A 15,614-nucleotide genomic window follows, 5' to 3' on the forward strand; every position below is an offset into this window, starting at 1 on the left:
AATGCAGCTCTCCCAAGCACCAGCCGCACCGCCCAGGAAGGGCGAGGAAGCCGGGGCAGCTCCTCACGCAATCCCTGTACTAGCAGCAGCTCTCTTCAGGACTCCCACTGCTGCCATGAGCAGGCCAGTGCTCAGCCTCCCCTAGCAATGTCTCCGGCAGGCGTGGTGAGTGCCAGGCAGGGGTCAGAGCCCCTCGGTCACCTGCTGCCGGTGCTGGCAGGGGCAACCGAGCCCACATTCTGTAGCTGCAGACAGGTGCAAGGCGGACCCTGGCTGGGCTCAACCGCTGACCCAGCCCTGACCTGGCACGAGCAGGGCCAGGGTTAGAGGAGCCCATCCTCGGATCTAAATCAATGCCCCTACATCCTCTCAGGGCTGAGTTATTATGCCCTGGTTTTGTGATGGAGATGACCAGGCAGCCAGGGCCACCTGACCCGGGCGAGACCACCAGGCTCGGGGCTTCCCATCGGACGCGGGGTGGGAGGTGAAAGATCAGGGTTTTATTCCAAATGCAGCTCAGCCCCCGCCCCGCTTCTCAGCCGCTCCCAGGCGTCAGGCGTGATTTAGTGCCTGTGGGGTCCATCTGGGAGCGAACGCCGCTCAGCAGAGATAGGCTCCCTCTGTCAGCACAGCGGGGGGAGCAGCGCAGCCCAGTGGTCAGCACACGCACCTGGGACACCCGGACACCACAGCTCAGCTGCGCATTCAGCATCTGATCTCGCACGAGTCACCCTCTGTGCCTCAGTTTCCCCCTCTATAATACAGAGATGCCCCAGGACCGGTCACATCCGGGTGGCTCTGTAGCCTGCCGAAGAAGGGGCAACTCACTCGGCATGGGCAGCTTCCCCTCGGTGCGTGACCCGTGCCCTGAAGCAGGAGGGTTTATGGTGAGGTGAGACCCTGGGCAGGAGGGCTTCCCTGCTTAGCTGGAATCACCCCAGCAATGGGAGCTGCCTGGCCCTTGGTCGCCAGCATCAGGGGCCCAGCCTTCCCACACACCCATCCTTTCCAGGCAGGGCTGGCTGCCGTTGCATTGACTCTTCTCCTGAGCTCCTTCTGCAGGTCTGACATGAGCAGCATGGATAAAGACCTGTCCTCTCCTGGACCCCCAGCCCCAGCGTACCCCTCACTGCCCTCCTGGGGCCACCCCGGGGTCCCCTCTGACCAGTCAGTCCACAGCTGGGACATCGATATGGTCTGCGCCTGGTGCATCTGCACAGCAGCTGGCAGGGAGAGGGACACGCACTAGCCTGAAAATAGCAGCGTGATGGGCTTGGTCCCTGGCTAGTCTCCTGGGGACATACCCAGGGGTATGGGCAGGATGCTACTTGGACACCTAATCCCAGCAGCCATGCTGCCTGCATCACAGCGGCCACGCTGCTGTTTTCAGGCACTAACACACACAGAGCCAACGTGCGCCTGTCTCCCTGCGCTGGGAATCAGATACACCCTTAGTACAGCCGGTGAGGTCAGTTCCTCACATTTTGATGGAGGGCTCCATGGATGACTGGAGAGACTGGAGGAAGGGCTTATGCCCCCTCCAGTGTGGTCTAGTGGATCAGAGGCCTAGGAGAGCTGCACTTAACCCCTGTCTCTGCCATCGGCTTTCTGTGGGACCTTGACCACATCACCCAACCTACGCCGTGCCTAAGGCTCACACTTCCCCATGTCACAGGGGCATGGACTGATGAAACATCTCCAACGCTGAGGCCATGCATATACTTAGCCAGACATCCAGCCTGCCGTCTTCATTTCTGAGAGATTAAAATCCACACGCTTCCTTTGCACCATTGGGCTGGTCCCCTTGCTGTACTGAGTTCTGGGCCTCTCGCTCAGCTTGGGACAATGAAACCAAGCCTGCCGGCTTCACATTTTGTTTGGCCCCAAATTTCATTTCCTCACCGTGGTGCCAGCAGCGGTGAGCAGGGGCTTGGTCACAGCTGGGACAGGCAAATTTTTTTTAAAAACACCCAGGAAAGCCAAGGGAAGGCCTCCCACCGCACATTCCTGCTGGACTCAGCCTAGGACCCGTTGTGCTTGGCACTGGGCAGAACGGGGCAGAACCTACAGCCTCCCTCTAAAACCCTCATGGTCTTAATTCCGACTGTAAAGCCCCCGACACTGCTCCCTGCCGCAGGGAGAGAATCACGCCGGGGAACCTCCAGCCTGTCACTGTCACCAGCACGTCCCTGTGGGTCGACACTTCCCATCTGTGCTGCTGCCTCTGCCCCTCCCGCACCCAGAGGGAGTGCACAGGGTGCCTCCTTGCCAAGCACACACTGCAATGTGGTGTGTGCATCCCCCCCCCACCTCCTGGGGGGCTGAGCAAGCAGCGCTGCCAATCAAGGCCCTGGTTGCCAGGTAGCTGCTGCGTTGTCAGTCACGCTCAGTTAGGAGATTAGAACGCACGTTCCACCAGGCTGCTCCTCTTTGCACCCCGGGTGTCCTGGCTCCACCCCCGGCCCAACTTGTGGGAGCTGCCACGTCAGGGAAATTGACATGCCTGTGGTAAGCAGGAGAATGAGCCTAACACACACGCACCCTGCTCTGGAAGGGAGAAGCGGGGACTGGAGCAAGCGGGTCCCCGGAGTCCTGGCCATGCAGCCCGTGTGAAAGAAGAGACATGAGGCGGGGGGGGGCACAGCTCCCTCCCCCTTGCCCCGAGGCGGAGGCAGCTGTGTGTAGGGCTGCCCGGAGCGTGGGGGAATGCAAGGGGACAGCTGGCAAAAGGGAGCAGTCGGAGCACAGGGCGGGGAGGCAGGGGCCGAGGGCTGCACTGCTCACCACCTCATGGTGCCTCGGCCTGCACAGGGGGGTAACGCCCTCCTGCTCCTTAGGCCTTGTGAGGGTCAGGGCTGGGCTTTGTTTCCAATGCCGAGGACAGACCAAACTGTCCCCTCAGAACCACAGAACCGTTCCTTCTCCCTTGATGCAGCCTGCCGGTCCCAGCTGCTCCAAACACGAGCCAGGGGAATTTTCCTGGCTACAGATGTCTGGGTCACCCCGATGCACACCCCTAAAGCAGAGGCCCGGTTTGCACCAGGGCATTTCCCTGGGGTATTACCAGGAAAAATCACGACGGTGCAACATGGTCTGTCCTGGGGGATTCCACGGACGAGCTGCAGTCAGGGAGCGACGCTGGGGCAACCTCCCGGTGAGGCTGGACTTTCTGGAGCTTTGAGACCAGCCTCCTTTTTCGGCCTCCTGTCAGCTCCTCAGAGCTTGGACCGTCGGCTTGTTCCGTGTTTGTACAGTGCCTAGCACCAGGGCTCTGGAGTGGGGTCCCTGAGCACGAGGAGGAGACAACGGAGGATGCTCTCTCCTGTGGCTGGCGATTGGCGCCACCTTGTGGCTGCTGTGAGCTCTGTCACTGCCACCACTGGCTCTGACTTCTTTTGCAATACGCAATTGCTAGCACAGGGTGTAATCTGCCTGGCTAACGACGGCCCTGCAATGACCCTCATCACACGTCCCTTGTGCCTCCCCTCCCCAGTGTGCAGAGCAAAGCCCTGCTAGGGGCTGACCCTTGCATGCCCGCAGGGGCTGAAGGGGGGGTTATTCATGGCTCTCTCGAGCCGCTCACGCTCCAGGCATCATGCCCTATGCGTACCCTGAGAGCCACGAGGGACAGGCGGGAAGATCAGTCTCTGTGGCCTGCCCTGCCCCTGGTTTCTCACCAAACTGTCCCATGGGGACTCGTGCACTAAGCCCTGGACCAAGACCCGCAGAGTCAGCGTGTCACGGGCCAAGAAACAAGGAGCAGTTCGGCCCGGCTGCGACGTCTCTCCTCATGGAGTGGAGAAGCTCCGTGGAGCAGAGGCCGTCCCTTTCTGTGGTTTTCAGTGTTCCCATCCCCAGAGGCCCCTTTTGGAGCTTCCCAGACAGGGGGAGAGAAGCCACAATGTCTGGGCTCCTCTGAGCCCCTTCCATCCGCCTCCACTACTGACTGAACCTTTGCCAAGCTTTCCTGTTTGCGCGCTAGCGCTGGCCCGAACGCACTCGGTGCTCGGCTTCCCAGCGCCCTCTGGGGCAGACGAGGCGCCGGTTGTAACAAGGCTGCGAATATTTCAGGCCCTGCATGTTTGTATCTGCGCTGAGGGAGGAAGGGGGCAGAGCAGGGCCGGGCAGCGAAGGCCCAGCCTGCCTGCCAAGGATCTCTTGTTGCAAGTGGCTTGAGGTCCGTTCGTGACAACCGGGAAGGATGAACAAGTCACAGGGCGCATGACGCTGCCTCTTATCCAGCCACTGCCTATTCACAGTCCATCAGCTGGCTGATCGGCTCTCTGGCTTTGTCCTGTGGCACCCCTTCGTGGCCACTGTCACGCAATACACTTGGGGCAGGGAAAGGCTTGCTTCTCTCCTGGACATGGTGCCGTTTTATCGCCCCCCCTGTTCCCATTCGGGTTCCGAGCTGCCCCGCTGTGTGCCGGCACAGTGGGCGCGGGCCAAACACAGGGGGTTGGCGTCATCGTCCCCCCTGGCTTCGGACGGGGGAGCTGAGGTGCGAAGGCAAGTCAGCGGCAGCACTGAGACTGGCACCCACCACATCCTTGAGTCCCTGTTGGGAGCTGCCCCGGCTGCCTCGCGCTGCAGCAGTCTCCAGGGCCGTGTCAGGATCCGTGCAGACCAGCAAGCCCTCCGGGTGCCCCTCCCCACTGGCTCCAGGCTGCCAGAGCGCCCGGCAATGGCCGGCCTGCAGCAGGGCAAGTGCCGGAGCTATAATAAGCAAATGCACCTGTGGGCGGTGGACAGGCCAGGCTTCCCAAGGTCTCTACTGTGACATAACCTGCTCAGAGACTCCTGCCTGCAGATTATAACACGCAGCTCCCTGCGATAACCCCATAAGCCCTAAAGCCGCTCCAGGCCTGCTCTTGTGATAAGAGGGCTGGGGAAGGTTAGGCAAAGGCCTGACAGCAGCACACGGCTCGCCAGGCAGGGGCCTGCGTCACCCGGGCCAGGCTCCTACGCTGGGAGGCAGGCGACTCAGGCCAGAGGGGCTGCAGCAGCCAGGCGCTATTTTTGCCACCTTACGTAATGCCTGCAGAGGCCTCCTGTTGTTACAGGAGGGACCCTGGGCGGCTCAGGGGCCGCCTCTCGTCTCCTCAGCCTGCCCAATGCCGTAGTGAGCGGCTGTGCCTCTGGGCGCCACTCGGCATCCCCAATCCCAGGGACAGAGGGTCCCCTGTCTCCCAGCCCGGGGCTACAAAGCACATAGGGGCAGGGCCTTGCTGGGTGTGGCTAGGAGACCTTTTTCAAGCCCAAGACTCAGCTCCGTTCCCTCCTCATGGAGACATCCCCCCTTCTAGCTGTCAGTAGGGCCCTGGAACAGTGACAGGAACAGAAATAGCTCCCCACACCCTGCCCCATCCCCTAGCTCAGCCTGCCCTCATGAGTCTCATCTCCCAGGCCTGCCCCTCACCCCCAAAGCACCCAACAAGGGGACCCAGTAGCACTGAATGGGACAGTCACTTGACCAGTGGAGACACTTGTCTGCACTGAGACCCATCAAGCTCAAGTCACACATGAGGTGCACTTTTAGCCACGAGAGACTCACAGCTTCCGGTCTGCCCCAAGCAGGATTTGAACTAACAGCTTCTGGGGGGAACCCTCCATCTGCTGGGCCCTCACAAGCTGCCCTGGCCCCCTGATTTGGGAAGCAGAAGCTTTGAAAAAGCAAGGTGAAAGAGGAGCCACGTGCATGGCCCGTGCCAAGAAGGCTCCACGTTCACGCTCCAGGCACTGTCTCCTTCGGCCCCCCAAAGCTCCGAGCGGGCTCGCAGTGTCCTGCTCTCGGTGCGAGGCAAGTGTAAAAACACACCAATGGGAACATGGCGGCTCCCAGCACCCCCTGCTCCGGCTAAGGACACCAAATCCCGCACACGCCTGCCAGATCCTGCTAAGGCAGCCAGAGCCGTTTTAAGTAGCAGTTTAAATTAAGATGCCTTGGCTGGCTAAGCCCCCAGCAACGTGCCAGCTGTCACAGCTCGGCAGCCCCGGGGCAGAACCTGTTTTCCCAGGGGGGCAAGGGGAGAAGAGGAAACTTTCCACGTCTCAGGGAGCTGGGCTGCCCAACTGGAGCAGCGCTAGGGCGAGGGACGGCCATGGAAGCGCGGAGCATCCCCGGATAAGCCCTGGGGAGGAGAAAAGAGTTTCCCCTGGGCTTGGCTGAGAGGCAAACACCAGCTCAGCCTTTCCAGGGATTTTCGAGGCTTCGCTGGACCGGAGCAGAACTTTCCTCCAGCCTGCAAGGACCCGCGTCATGTGCATCGGGGGAGAGGCAGGAGACCTCTAACCATTAGGTAGGCATGGAGCTTGTTTTATCTCCCCGATACTGCCAGAGCGGTAGGTGCCAGGCCTCCCCTTCCAGCCCGCTCGGGACCTTGTGGCAGGGAGTCCCACAGGCTAGTGATGCCCTGTGTAAAGTGTTTCTTCCAGGATGGGTGTAGAGGGGGATGACTTAGAGCAGAGGCTGCAGTGAGCCCATCATGCACAAGGCTGGGGTCCAAGAGCAGAGAACCAGGGCTGCCCCGCGCCAGAGGACACCGGACTGCATGGGCCAAGGGGAGGCTCAGAGTTGGCTGGTCCATGTCAGGGGCGGTTGTCATGGCAGCAGCACTTGCACCAGTCCCACATACCCTGGGGATGCTGGGCCGGGGGGACTGGGCCACTCCCAGAGCAGGGGGGTTCTTGGCTCCAGTTTCGTTGACTGAATTGCCAAACTGGGGAGGGTTGCTGTGTTGCTGACTGTGCCACTGCTGGGCAAGGTCCAGCCAGGCCCCAATTCCCCCCTCTGACAGATGGAAGGTCCCAAAGGACAACCAGCCGTCCTGGGACAGGCACAGAGAGCGAGCACCCCTGCCATGAGCCCCTCCTGCAGGACAAGTGCCCCTGCAGGGCCAGCACCACTGTTCCCCACAGCAAGACGCGCTTCCTCCCTGACACGTCACGTCCACCAGCCCCACACCCAGATGGGGCACCTGCACTTTGTCACCTCAGCTCTCTATGTGTACACACACACACACACACACACACACACCCTGGCCTCTTTGCATCATCCACCACCCCCCCCAGCACGCCCCGGAGCCACCCTCCCTCTGCTGCAGCTGACTCCGATCTCCCCCTGCCAGGGGCTGTGCGTGTCCCCTCCCCCCCCCCCCCGGCAGGTGTCAGCATGTTGCACTCTGGGGGCGGTGGCAGGGATGGGGGATCCTTACGCAGGAGCGTGTTTGTGGTCGGCAGCGCCCGGCTCGGCGCTCTCTAGACTGGTGCTAGGGGCTGAGCAGGGGTCCAGGGCTCCCTTTGTGCCCCGTATTCTCCCCCCCCCCCACCTCACTAGGGCTCTGGGCATAGGAACCGCCGGGGAGGCTTGGCTGCAGGGATCACAATGATCCCATTACGCCAGCAAGCTGGAGGTGGAGCCTTCTCACGCGTGACCAGCAGTCAGAGACCCCTTCCCCCCGCGAGGCCCATGGGGCTTAGGGGCTGGTGGGCCTGGTGGTCTGGGGTCGGCTCCCTTTCCCCAGCAGGGAGGAGACCTGGACGTGGGGATATAATTTACCGCTCGAGTGTTGGACTCTGCCTGGAAAATGGGCTTTGTGGCTGCCACGTTCCCTGTGTGGGGATCGGGTAGGGGCAAGGGGAACAGCCAGGAGTGCGGCACCCGCCCTTCCTCTCCCCCCCTGCCCGTGCACATGGGGCAGCACAGGGGCTCTGCCGCTGCCAGGACACAGGATGGATGAGGACTTTGGGGTGCAGCAAAACCAGCGGGGTGGTGGCCCAGCCCTGCAGGGACTTGGGTGGGCAAGCTGCACTTCCTTCTCCCTCTGCCGCGGGCAGCGGAGGAATTATGGTTAAGAGGCTAATGGAAGGGGCAGTTTGGGAGCGGCACACAGGTTCCCCTCCTGCCCTGGCTGGGTCCCTCTGGCCCGCTGTGGCACGGGAGACTCGATGCTTGGTTCACATGGCCCAGAAGCTGGGGCGTGGGGCGCTGCTTGGCACCCCTCAAGCTGCCCTCAGGTGATGACTTTACAGCCAGCTCTACACCTGGAGCCCGGCCTCAGGGCCTGTCTACGCTAGGAAATTATTTCAAACTAACTTCTTGTGAAATAATAACTCCCGGAATACCAGTTTGGAAATAAGCGTGATTCCTCACGACAAGCAGGAGCCGCTATTTCAGAATAACCGACTTGGTAGCGTGACGCGCCGCTTGTTATTTCGAAATCGCTCCCTCGTGTAGACCGGGGCGCAGTGAGCCACTTGGGGATGAGGGGCAGGGGGCCAGTCACAGTTTGGTCTCAAGGGCGAAAGGAGCCATGTGCCCACATCGGCTACTTGTGCCCGGAGTCCCAGCTGCCTCTGCCAACAGCCCAGAGAAGCAAGGACTCCTCCCAGCCTCACGGCAGAGCGACCGGTCCCTGGACAGGGCAGGTGGACTTGGGCCTGACCCGGCCTCACTGACCTGGCCTTGCGTTGCAGAGTCATCGCCCCGGGTGACGAGCACCCAACGGGCCGGGCGCCCCTTCTCAGGCAGGAAGAAGGCTCCTGGACCAGGGTGGGCACGTGGTGCCACGCCAGGCCCTGCTGCCTCTGAATGGGCCACTTGACAGATGACAGCAGTGGAGGAGAGCGTGCTGCAGACCTGGAAGTCCAGCCCGGATGCTTCGGACCCAGACCTGCACTACGAGGAGGAGGAAGAGGAGGAGGCGGAGCTCTCTGACACCAGCAGCATCCTCTCCGATGACTCAGTCTACCCCTGCTACGAGCCTGCCCCGGCCACGGATGGTGGGCAGGAGCTCACCTTCTACCAGAGCTGTGCCACGAACAAGGCCAAGCTGCTGCAGGAGGTGCTGGCATGCGGGGTGAGCCCGGAGCAGGTCATGGAATTGGATATCAACGGAAGGGTAAGGATTCCCGTGCTGGGGGAGGCCGGGGGCCTCTCCCCAGGGGCGAGACCGGGATGGCTAACAGTGAGGAATCCTAGCTGCTGGACAGACTTTGTGGCTCCCTGAATCTCTGGTCCCCAGCCCATACTAGGGATGTGAACGACTAGTCGCCTAGCTGCTTCCCCTGCCCTTGCTGCCTCTATCAGAAAGACGCACCGGGGCGGGGGGGAGAAGAGGGAGCGAGCTTCAAAGAGGCAGTGCCGCGTGGAGCCCAGGACCAGCTGGGGACTCTCCCACTGACCCCAGGCTGCATGCGGCGCTGCCGCTTTGAAACGCCACATAGAGCCTGACACCGAGCTCCCTGCGGCGTTTCAAAGTGGCAGCGCCGCATAGAGCCCTGGGTCAGCTAGGTATTCAGAGTCTCCAGCTGACCCTGGGCTCCATGCGGTGCTGCCACTTTGAAACACCACGGGGAGCACGGGGACAGCAGAGCACTGCTGTGTCCCCCGCTGGCCCCATGCTCCCCGCAGCACCCAGGGGCTGTTGCTACACTTCAAAGGTGGAGGCCCCCTTATCGACTAATCGAATAGTCGATGCAAATTGCATCGACTATTCAATTAGCCAGTTAATCTAATGTAACATCCCTAGCCCATACGCCACACCGCTTCCCAACCCCATGTCCTGACCAGGTGCCTCATGGGAGGGGCAGGAAGGGTTCCCACCGCTAGAGGAGGGATAGCAGCCCTGGGCGCTAGACACACCAGTCCAGCGCAGCCTGGAAGCAGACAGACTGGACAGACCCTTAACCTGGAACCCTAGCACAGTAACTTCCCAAGTGTTGCAAACTGTTTTCCCATCATGCACTTTGGCAGCACGGGAGAGGACAGGTGAGACCCTGCGGGGTACAGTGGCAAATGCCATGGGGGTGGGGTGCAGGGGCAGGGTGGGGAAGATGCTGGCGTTCACTGACACACTGGCTCTGAATGTTCCTCCCCAGAATGGGCTCATGGTGGCCTGCTTCAAGGGCTTCGTGGACATTGTGACCCTGCTGAGCAAATGCCCATACCTAGACATCAACCACCAGGATAACGATGGGAACACGGCACTCATGATTGCTGCTCAAGCAGGTAGGAGCTGCCGTGTGCCAATGCTGGAGCTTCACCCAGGAGCTTCCCAGGATACAGGAGCATGAAGCAGTCACTGAAATTAAGAGCCAGCCAAAGAGGCAATGTCCAGTTATCCTGCAGCAGGGAGTTCCACAAGTATATCTTAGCTACCCAATGATGGGAACATGACCAATAATGTCCCATTTCAAACTTGTTGCTCGTTCTCACCCTTATGTTCTTACCTAAGAGACAGACCAGGCCCTCAGACTAGTTGCTTGGGACAAATAAGCAGAAATAGCTCAACAGCAGTGACTGGACATAGAAAATGCAACACCCCTTTCACTCTCCCTCTCTGCAGCAGAGGAGAAACCACAGCTTGCAGAAACCCCCAGAAACCACGGCTGGCATCACCGTGTATAGGGGATGTCCTGTATAGGGTCCCACCAATGCTGGTAATAGCTGGGAGGCTGCCATCTTCTGTGTACGGTCTAATATGCTCAGTCGTATAGCGCCTTCACTCCTGCTTTTCTTAAGTGTTAGTGTGGTCATTCTCCTTTCGATCCGTACATACATACCGTGGTATATTTTAGGGCACACGCCACTTTCTGCTTCATGCGTTATCCATGGCTGCAGGCCACTAAATCCATACCCTTACGGATTTGGCTCACATACATCTTGAGGAGGATACATTTGTGTTGACTTCCCCATCAGTTTCAGGAAGTATTTCTTGTTGACAAAAGAAAAATAGAAACAATTTGTTCTTTCATAGTGAAATTTAAACCAGAATAAACATTTGTCAATATATTTTGTTATATAGTCTGGATAAACTCTGTATTTCCCTAAGAAAATTAATCACACTTTTTTTTCATTTATTCATAGAGAAAGGATCATTTTCCTTATTCATGATGTAAAAAAATTATAGGACCTCCTTTGTTTTCCTGGGAGAATATCAAGCATTCATGTTTATAGAGTCTCCTAGAGACTCCTAGAGTTTCCTTTCTGTGAAAATAATACATTCCTTTTTGTATGGTGTGGGCCTTCTTACATCGAGGCCTCAGGATGTCACATTCCCACCTCGGGTACGTCCACACTACAGAGGTTTTTTTGGAAAAACAGCGTTTTTTCTGAAAAAACTTCACTTATGTCCACAAATTTGGAAAAAAAATCAAAAGAAGTGAGGGGGTTTTCTGACAATGGTAAACCTCTTTCTTTCGGAAGATCTCTTTTGGAAAAGCTTCTTCCATAAGAAGCCTGCAGTCTAGACCAGTGGTGCACAACCTTTTTCGTGGCGTAACCCCCGGGAAAATTTTGTGTGGCCCCTTTAAATGCCACTTCGCTCACCTGCCACTCCTCCTGCCCCCACCATGTGCCAGGAAAAAAAATGGCAGCCGGCCTGGCGCTGTGACCCTCCCAGAAGACACCCATGGGTTGCGCACCGCTGGTATAGACACAGCCCTTGCTACTAAACGGGCAGCTTTTCCAACAGTGCGAGAAGGGATATGCTTGGACTCTCTCCTGGTTTACCCGCACAGGGCCTGATGCATTAACTACGTGTTTCCTAGTTTTTTAAAAAGTGAACTCCACCCACAATCACTCTGGTGCATGCCCCGCACTGGTGCCTCCAGAAACACACGGCCCAGGCACCCCGCTAATGCATGCAGCCTTTCCTGAGTGGGCGCGCCATAGTCACTTCTGGCGATGTTCTGAAACTCTAACGCGGCTTCTCTCTCTCTGACTGTCCAGGACACATCACGATCGTTAACTATCTCCTGAACTACTACCCCCTGCTGGAGATCGAGAAGAGGGATGTGCGGGGCCTGACGGCGCTGATGAAGGCGGCAGTGCAGGGGCGGAAGGAGTGCGTCACTGCACTGCTCATGGCAGGTGCGTTGTTTTCTCAGGCTACGTCTATACTGCTTCCTTCTTGCTCAAAAGCTTATGCAAATAAAGAATGGATTAGCTTTATTGTCGTGCTTCGTTTTGCATAATTAATTAGGGGCTGTTTTTGCGCAAGAGGTTTTTGTGAAAAATGGAGCTGTGTAGACGGCTCCTTTTTACGCAAAAACCCCCTCTTGTGCAAGAGCCGTTCTTCCTCTTGTGCAAAAACGGCCCCTAATTAATTATGAAAATGAAGTGTGGCAATATGCTAATCCGTGCTTCATTTGCATAGGATTTTGCGCAAGAAGGAAGCAGTATAGACATAGTTTCAGGGAATTGCTGGACCAGGCCCTCGCTTAGGGAAAAAGGTTTTTGACTCGTTTGAGAATCCCAGTAACGTAATTGTAACGTTCACACTTTAACTTAGCCCCGCCCCTCGTAGGGTTACTGGGGAACTCACTTTAAAACTGACAGCAGCCTCGTCTGCCCTACGATTTTCACGTGGGTCAAAGCCACGTTTTCCGTCGGCTACGTCTTCGTGGCCAGAAGGTGCTTTCACGTAGATCACCCCCGCCACGTAAAATCCGAGGGAGACAAGACGCCGAATGTGACCTGGATGCAGCCAATCAAGGTTATTCCGAAAGGAGGCGTACAGGGTGGGCCTCAGCTAGCCCGGTAGGTTACGTCTACACTGTAAAAAAAGCCCTGAGGCGGCAACCCGCAGAGCCTGGATCAGCTGACTCGGGCACACGCGGCAGAGCTGAAATGGCCGTGTAGTTGTTTGGGCTCCGGCTCAAGGCCAGGCTCTGAAACCCGCGGCATGGGGTGGAGTCCACAGCCCGAGGGAGGAGGTCTACACTGATGGCCGAGATGTACCCAAATGAGCAAAATTAATTCACGTCACTTGGGTAGCAATAGCAGGGGAGCCTGGACCATGGCGCTGAGCTTCAGGATGATTCTCAGGCCCGTACGCATTTTTTTTTGGGGGGGGACTTTTTTGTAAATGTGGACTACAAGGGTGTGAATGTACCCCCCAAGGTCCCCCAAAATAAGCAGGGAAATCAGCCCCAGCCTTCCCCCGGCCGGCCAGAGCACGGGGGAGGGAGACTCAGGCAACGCACCGCTCCTGCTTTCCCCTAGCTGGCCGGAGCATGCTTACTTAGCGGACGATGGGGGGTGAATTCACACCCTTCACACACACCCTGCGTACGGGCCTGATTCTGTGCCAGATCGCTTACAGCTAACGTGAGCACGTCCACACTGGCTGCCATCGCACCTTCCACGGCTGCGTAGACAGGCCCATGGCCTCTCCCCGGGGGGCTCTTTCTAAGCAGGGAGCACAAGTGTGTGGGAGCTCCACGTTCTTTGCTGCCATCTAGTGCCCATCCCACACTCCAGCCGCAGATCTCAACGTGCTTTACAACCCGGGCAAGCTCGTTAACCTCGTTTTACAGATGGGGAAACCGAGGCAGGGAGGTGGCCCGTGGTCACTTAGCAGGCCAGTGACCGAGCTGACAGCGGAGCCCAGGCCTCCTGAGTCTCTGCTCGGAGCACTGTGCACTAGTTCACACGGCCTCCGGTCAGCAATGGGAGGGTTTTTTCACAGCTTCACTTTAGCCCCAGAAGCCTCTTCCCATCCGTAAGGCCTGCGATGAGGCGGCTTGGAACAAGGAGACTCCTGGGCTCTGACCCAGGCTCTCGCAGCCACACGTCCAAGCGGCTCAGGTTTTATCACAGGCCCTTTCTCTCCCTCCTGTGGTCTCAGGAGCTGACCTGGCGGCGGTGGATCCTGTCCGGCAGAAGACAGCCCGGGAGTGGGCAGGTCTGACCGGGCGCTTTGAGACCATCGTGCAGATCCGGAGCATCCTGCAGCGCCCCCGAGCTGAGCAGTTCAGTGACCGGTACCGGCCCGAGTGGCCGGCACTGCCCGAGCTGGTGGCCAAGGCGCTGGCCAGTAAATCCAGATGCGAGAGGCTGATGGAAAAGATTTGCTCCGCCTTCAGCCTCAATTTCCCCCACGATCCCGAGGCCGACGGGGTGATGGACCACATGGTGCGGATGACCACGTGCCTGGCCAGCCCCTTTGTGACCACTGCCTGCCAAACCATCTGCCCCGGGAGCCCGCCAGAGGTGGGCAAGCAGACGCTATCAGTGCCGGAGATCCTCAAGGAGTACAGGCCAGATCCTGAGACCAAGTCCGAGCCCGGCTCGTCCTCCTGCAACAGCCAGGCTGCATCGGAGTCCCGCGTCCTGGTGCCGTACCAGAGCACCGCCGGCCTGCTGAGCTTCTTCCCCCTGCGGCTGCTGCGCAGGAACAGCGTCTTCCCCGGGGGGCAGGTCCCCAAAATCAAGCTGGTCAAGGCCTCCTCCCCGCCGGCCTGCAGGAAGGAGAAGCCGCGGCGGTCGAGGAAGAACAAGAACCTGCTGGAGCCACCCAAGTGGAAGTACAAGGAGCTGAAGGAGGAGAAGAAGAAAGCGGCGGAGGAGAAGCAGAAGGAGACGAACACAAAGAAGAGCAAAGGGAAGACGTCGTAGGGCGGGGGGGCGTTCCCAGCCTGGCAGCTCCAGTGGGTACAGCAGCCGGGCCCCGCCTCCAGGGCACGCTCGCCTGTCTGCTGTCTGGGGGGCTGCCCTGCTCTGAAAGAGCATTTCCCCCGCGGACAGGTAAGAGCGCCCAGAGGGCTCTGCCGTGCGAAAGAGACACAGGGAGCTAGCCGCAAACTGCATGTGAGCGATCAGCTAAACCCACCGGAGAACGCCAGCCCCAGATCCCCCAGGCCCAGAAGCTGTGCCCTTGTCTGTTTCCTGAACCCCTTCCCCCAGGCCATTAGCCTAGCCTGTTACTTGACCCCCGCCCCCTTCCTGTAGCCCTGCCCATCACAGCCTATTACCGCCCCCTGCTGGGGCCCTGCTCAACCCCAGCTCCCCAGTCTGTTACCTGACCCCTCCTCCCGAAGGCCCTGCCCATCCTTGCCTGTTACCCCTCCAGGCTCTTGCCCAGCACCCCAGTCTATTCTCCAGCCCCCTCCTCCCCCCAAGCCCTGCCCAGCCCCAGCCTGTTATCCAGAATCCCTTGCGGCCTCCCCACCTTTACCTCCACCCACTACCCAGGGCTGATGCCCAGAACTTGCACTTTATGCACTTCTTGGACTCTATCCCTGGTCAGGCCCCGCCAGTGGCGGCTTCTTGGCCTCAGGAACAGCTTCACCGGCTCACGTGTATTGCTCTTGCCACCCGAGCCAGAAAGTACTGGGAGCCACAAAATGGGGGCGGAAAAAGGCCACCAGAGACTTGATCTCATGTGGAGCCCGATGGTCGGCCAGAGGAGACAGCTGAGCTGGGGCTAGGGGCCTGAGAAGGGCAAGTAGGTGGCAGGGAGACGAGACGCATTTGTTGTTTCAGAGACATTTGGCATCCGAGACGCTGTATTTCGAAACGAGCCAGGACATGGCTGCTGAGGGCGCCACCTAGTGGTGGAGTTGGCAGCATACGGTACACGGCCCTTCCGCCAGCCCTAGGGCATGCTGGGAATCACACCCTTGTACTGAGCCTCTCTGGGTCCTTGTGCCTAGGGTTTGTACAGAGGAAAAAAACAATCAGGAAAAGCCTTCCCCAGATATGTTGGTTTTTGACCCTTCTCCCCTATGATTTAGGTCCTCGTCAGGCAGAGACTTCGTGGGGCGTGATTGTTTAAATTCAACTGAAAGCAGTTGCCGGACAATCAGTGTGTAGCTCTACCGGCCCCCTG

General features: G+C 58.9%; 1 protein-coding gene across 1 annotated transcript; it reads left to right on the forward strand.

Moving 5' to 3' along the window:
* Positions 1-9,879: 9,879 nt before the first annotated feature.
* On the forward strand, positions 9,880-15,395 carry ANKRD33 (ankyrin repeat domain 33). Its single transcript, XM_006131209.4, has 3 exons — positions 9,880-10,009; positions 11,732-11,872; positions 13,632-15,395. Exons 1-3 carry the CDS (start codon positions 9,889-9,891, stop codon positions 14,399-14,401), a joined length of 1,032 nt encoding a protein of 343 aa, XP_006131271.4. The 5' UTR covers positions 9,880-9,888; the 3' UTR covers positions 14,402-15,395.
* The last annotated feature ends 219 nt before the right edge of the window (positions 15,396-15,614 follow it).

Source organism: Pelodiscus sinensis, chromosome 31 (genome assembly GCF_052426305.1).
Source record: "Pelodiscus sinensis isolate ZL-2025 chromosome 31, ASM5242630v1, whole genome shotgun sequence".
NCBI lineage: Eukaryota > Metazoa > Chordata > Testudines > Trionychidae > Pelodiscus > Pelodiscus sinensis.

Excerpts from the sequence above, each read along its gene's own strand:
- ANKRD33 (XM_006131209.4), top strand. The coding sequence starts at position 9,889 with ATGGTGGCCTGCTTCAAGGGCTTCGTGGACATTGTGACCCTGCTGAGC. Across the intron at positions 10,010-11,731 it reads CATGATTGCTGCTCAAGCAG|GACACATCACGATCGTTAAC; the intron begins GTAGGAGCTGCC and ends CTGACTGTCCAG. Across the intron at positions 11,873-13,631 it reads CACTGCACTGCTCATGGCAG|GAGCTGACCTGGCGGCGGTG; the intron begins GTGCGTTGTTTT and ends CTGTGGTCTCAG.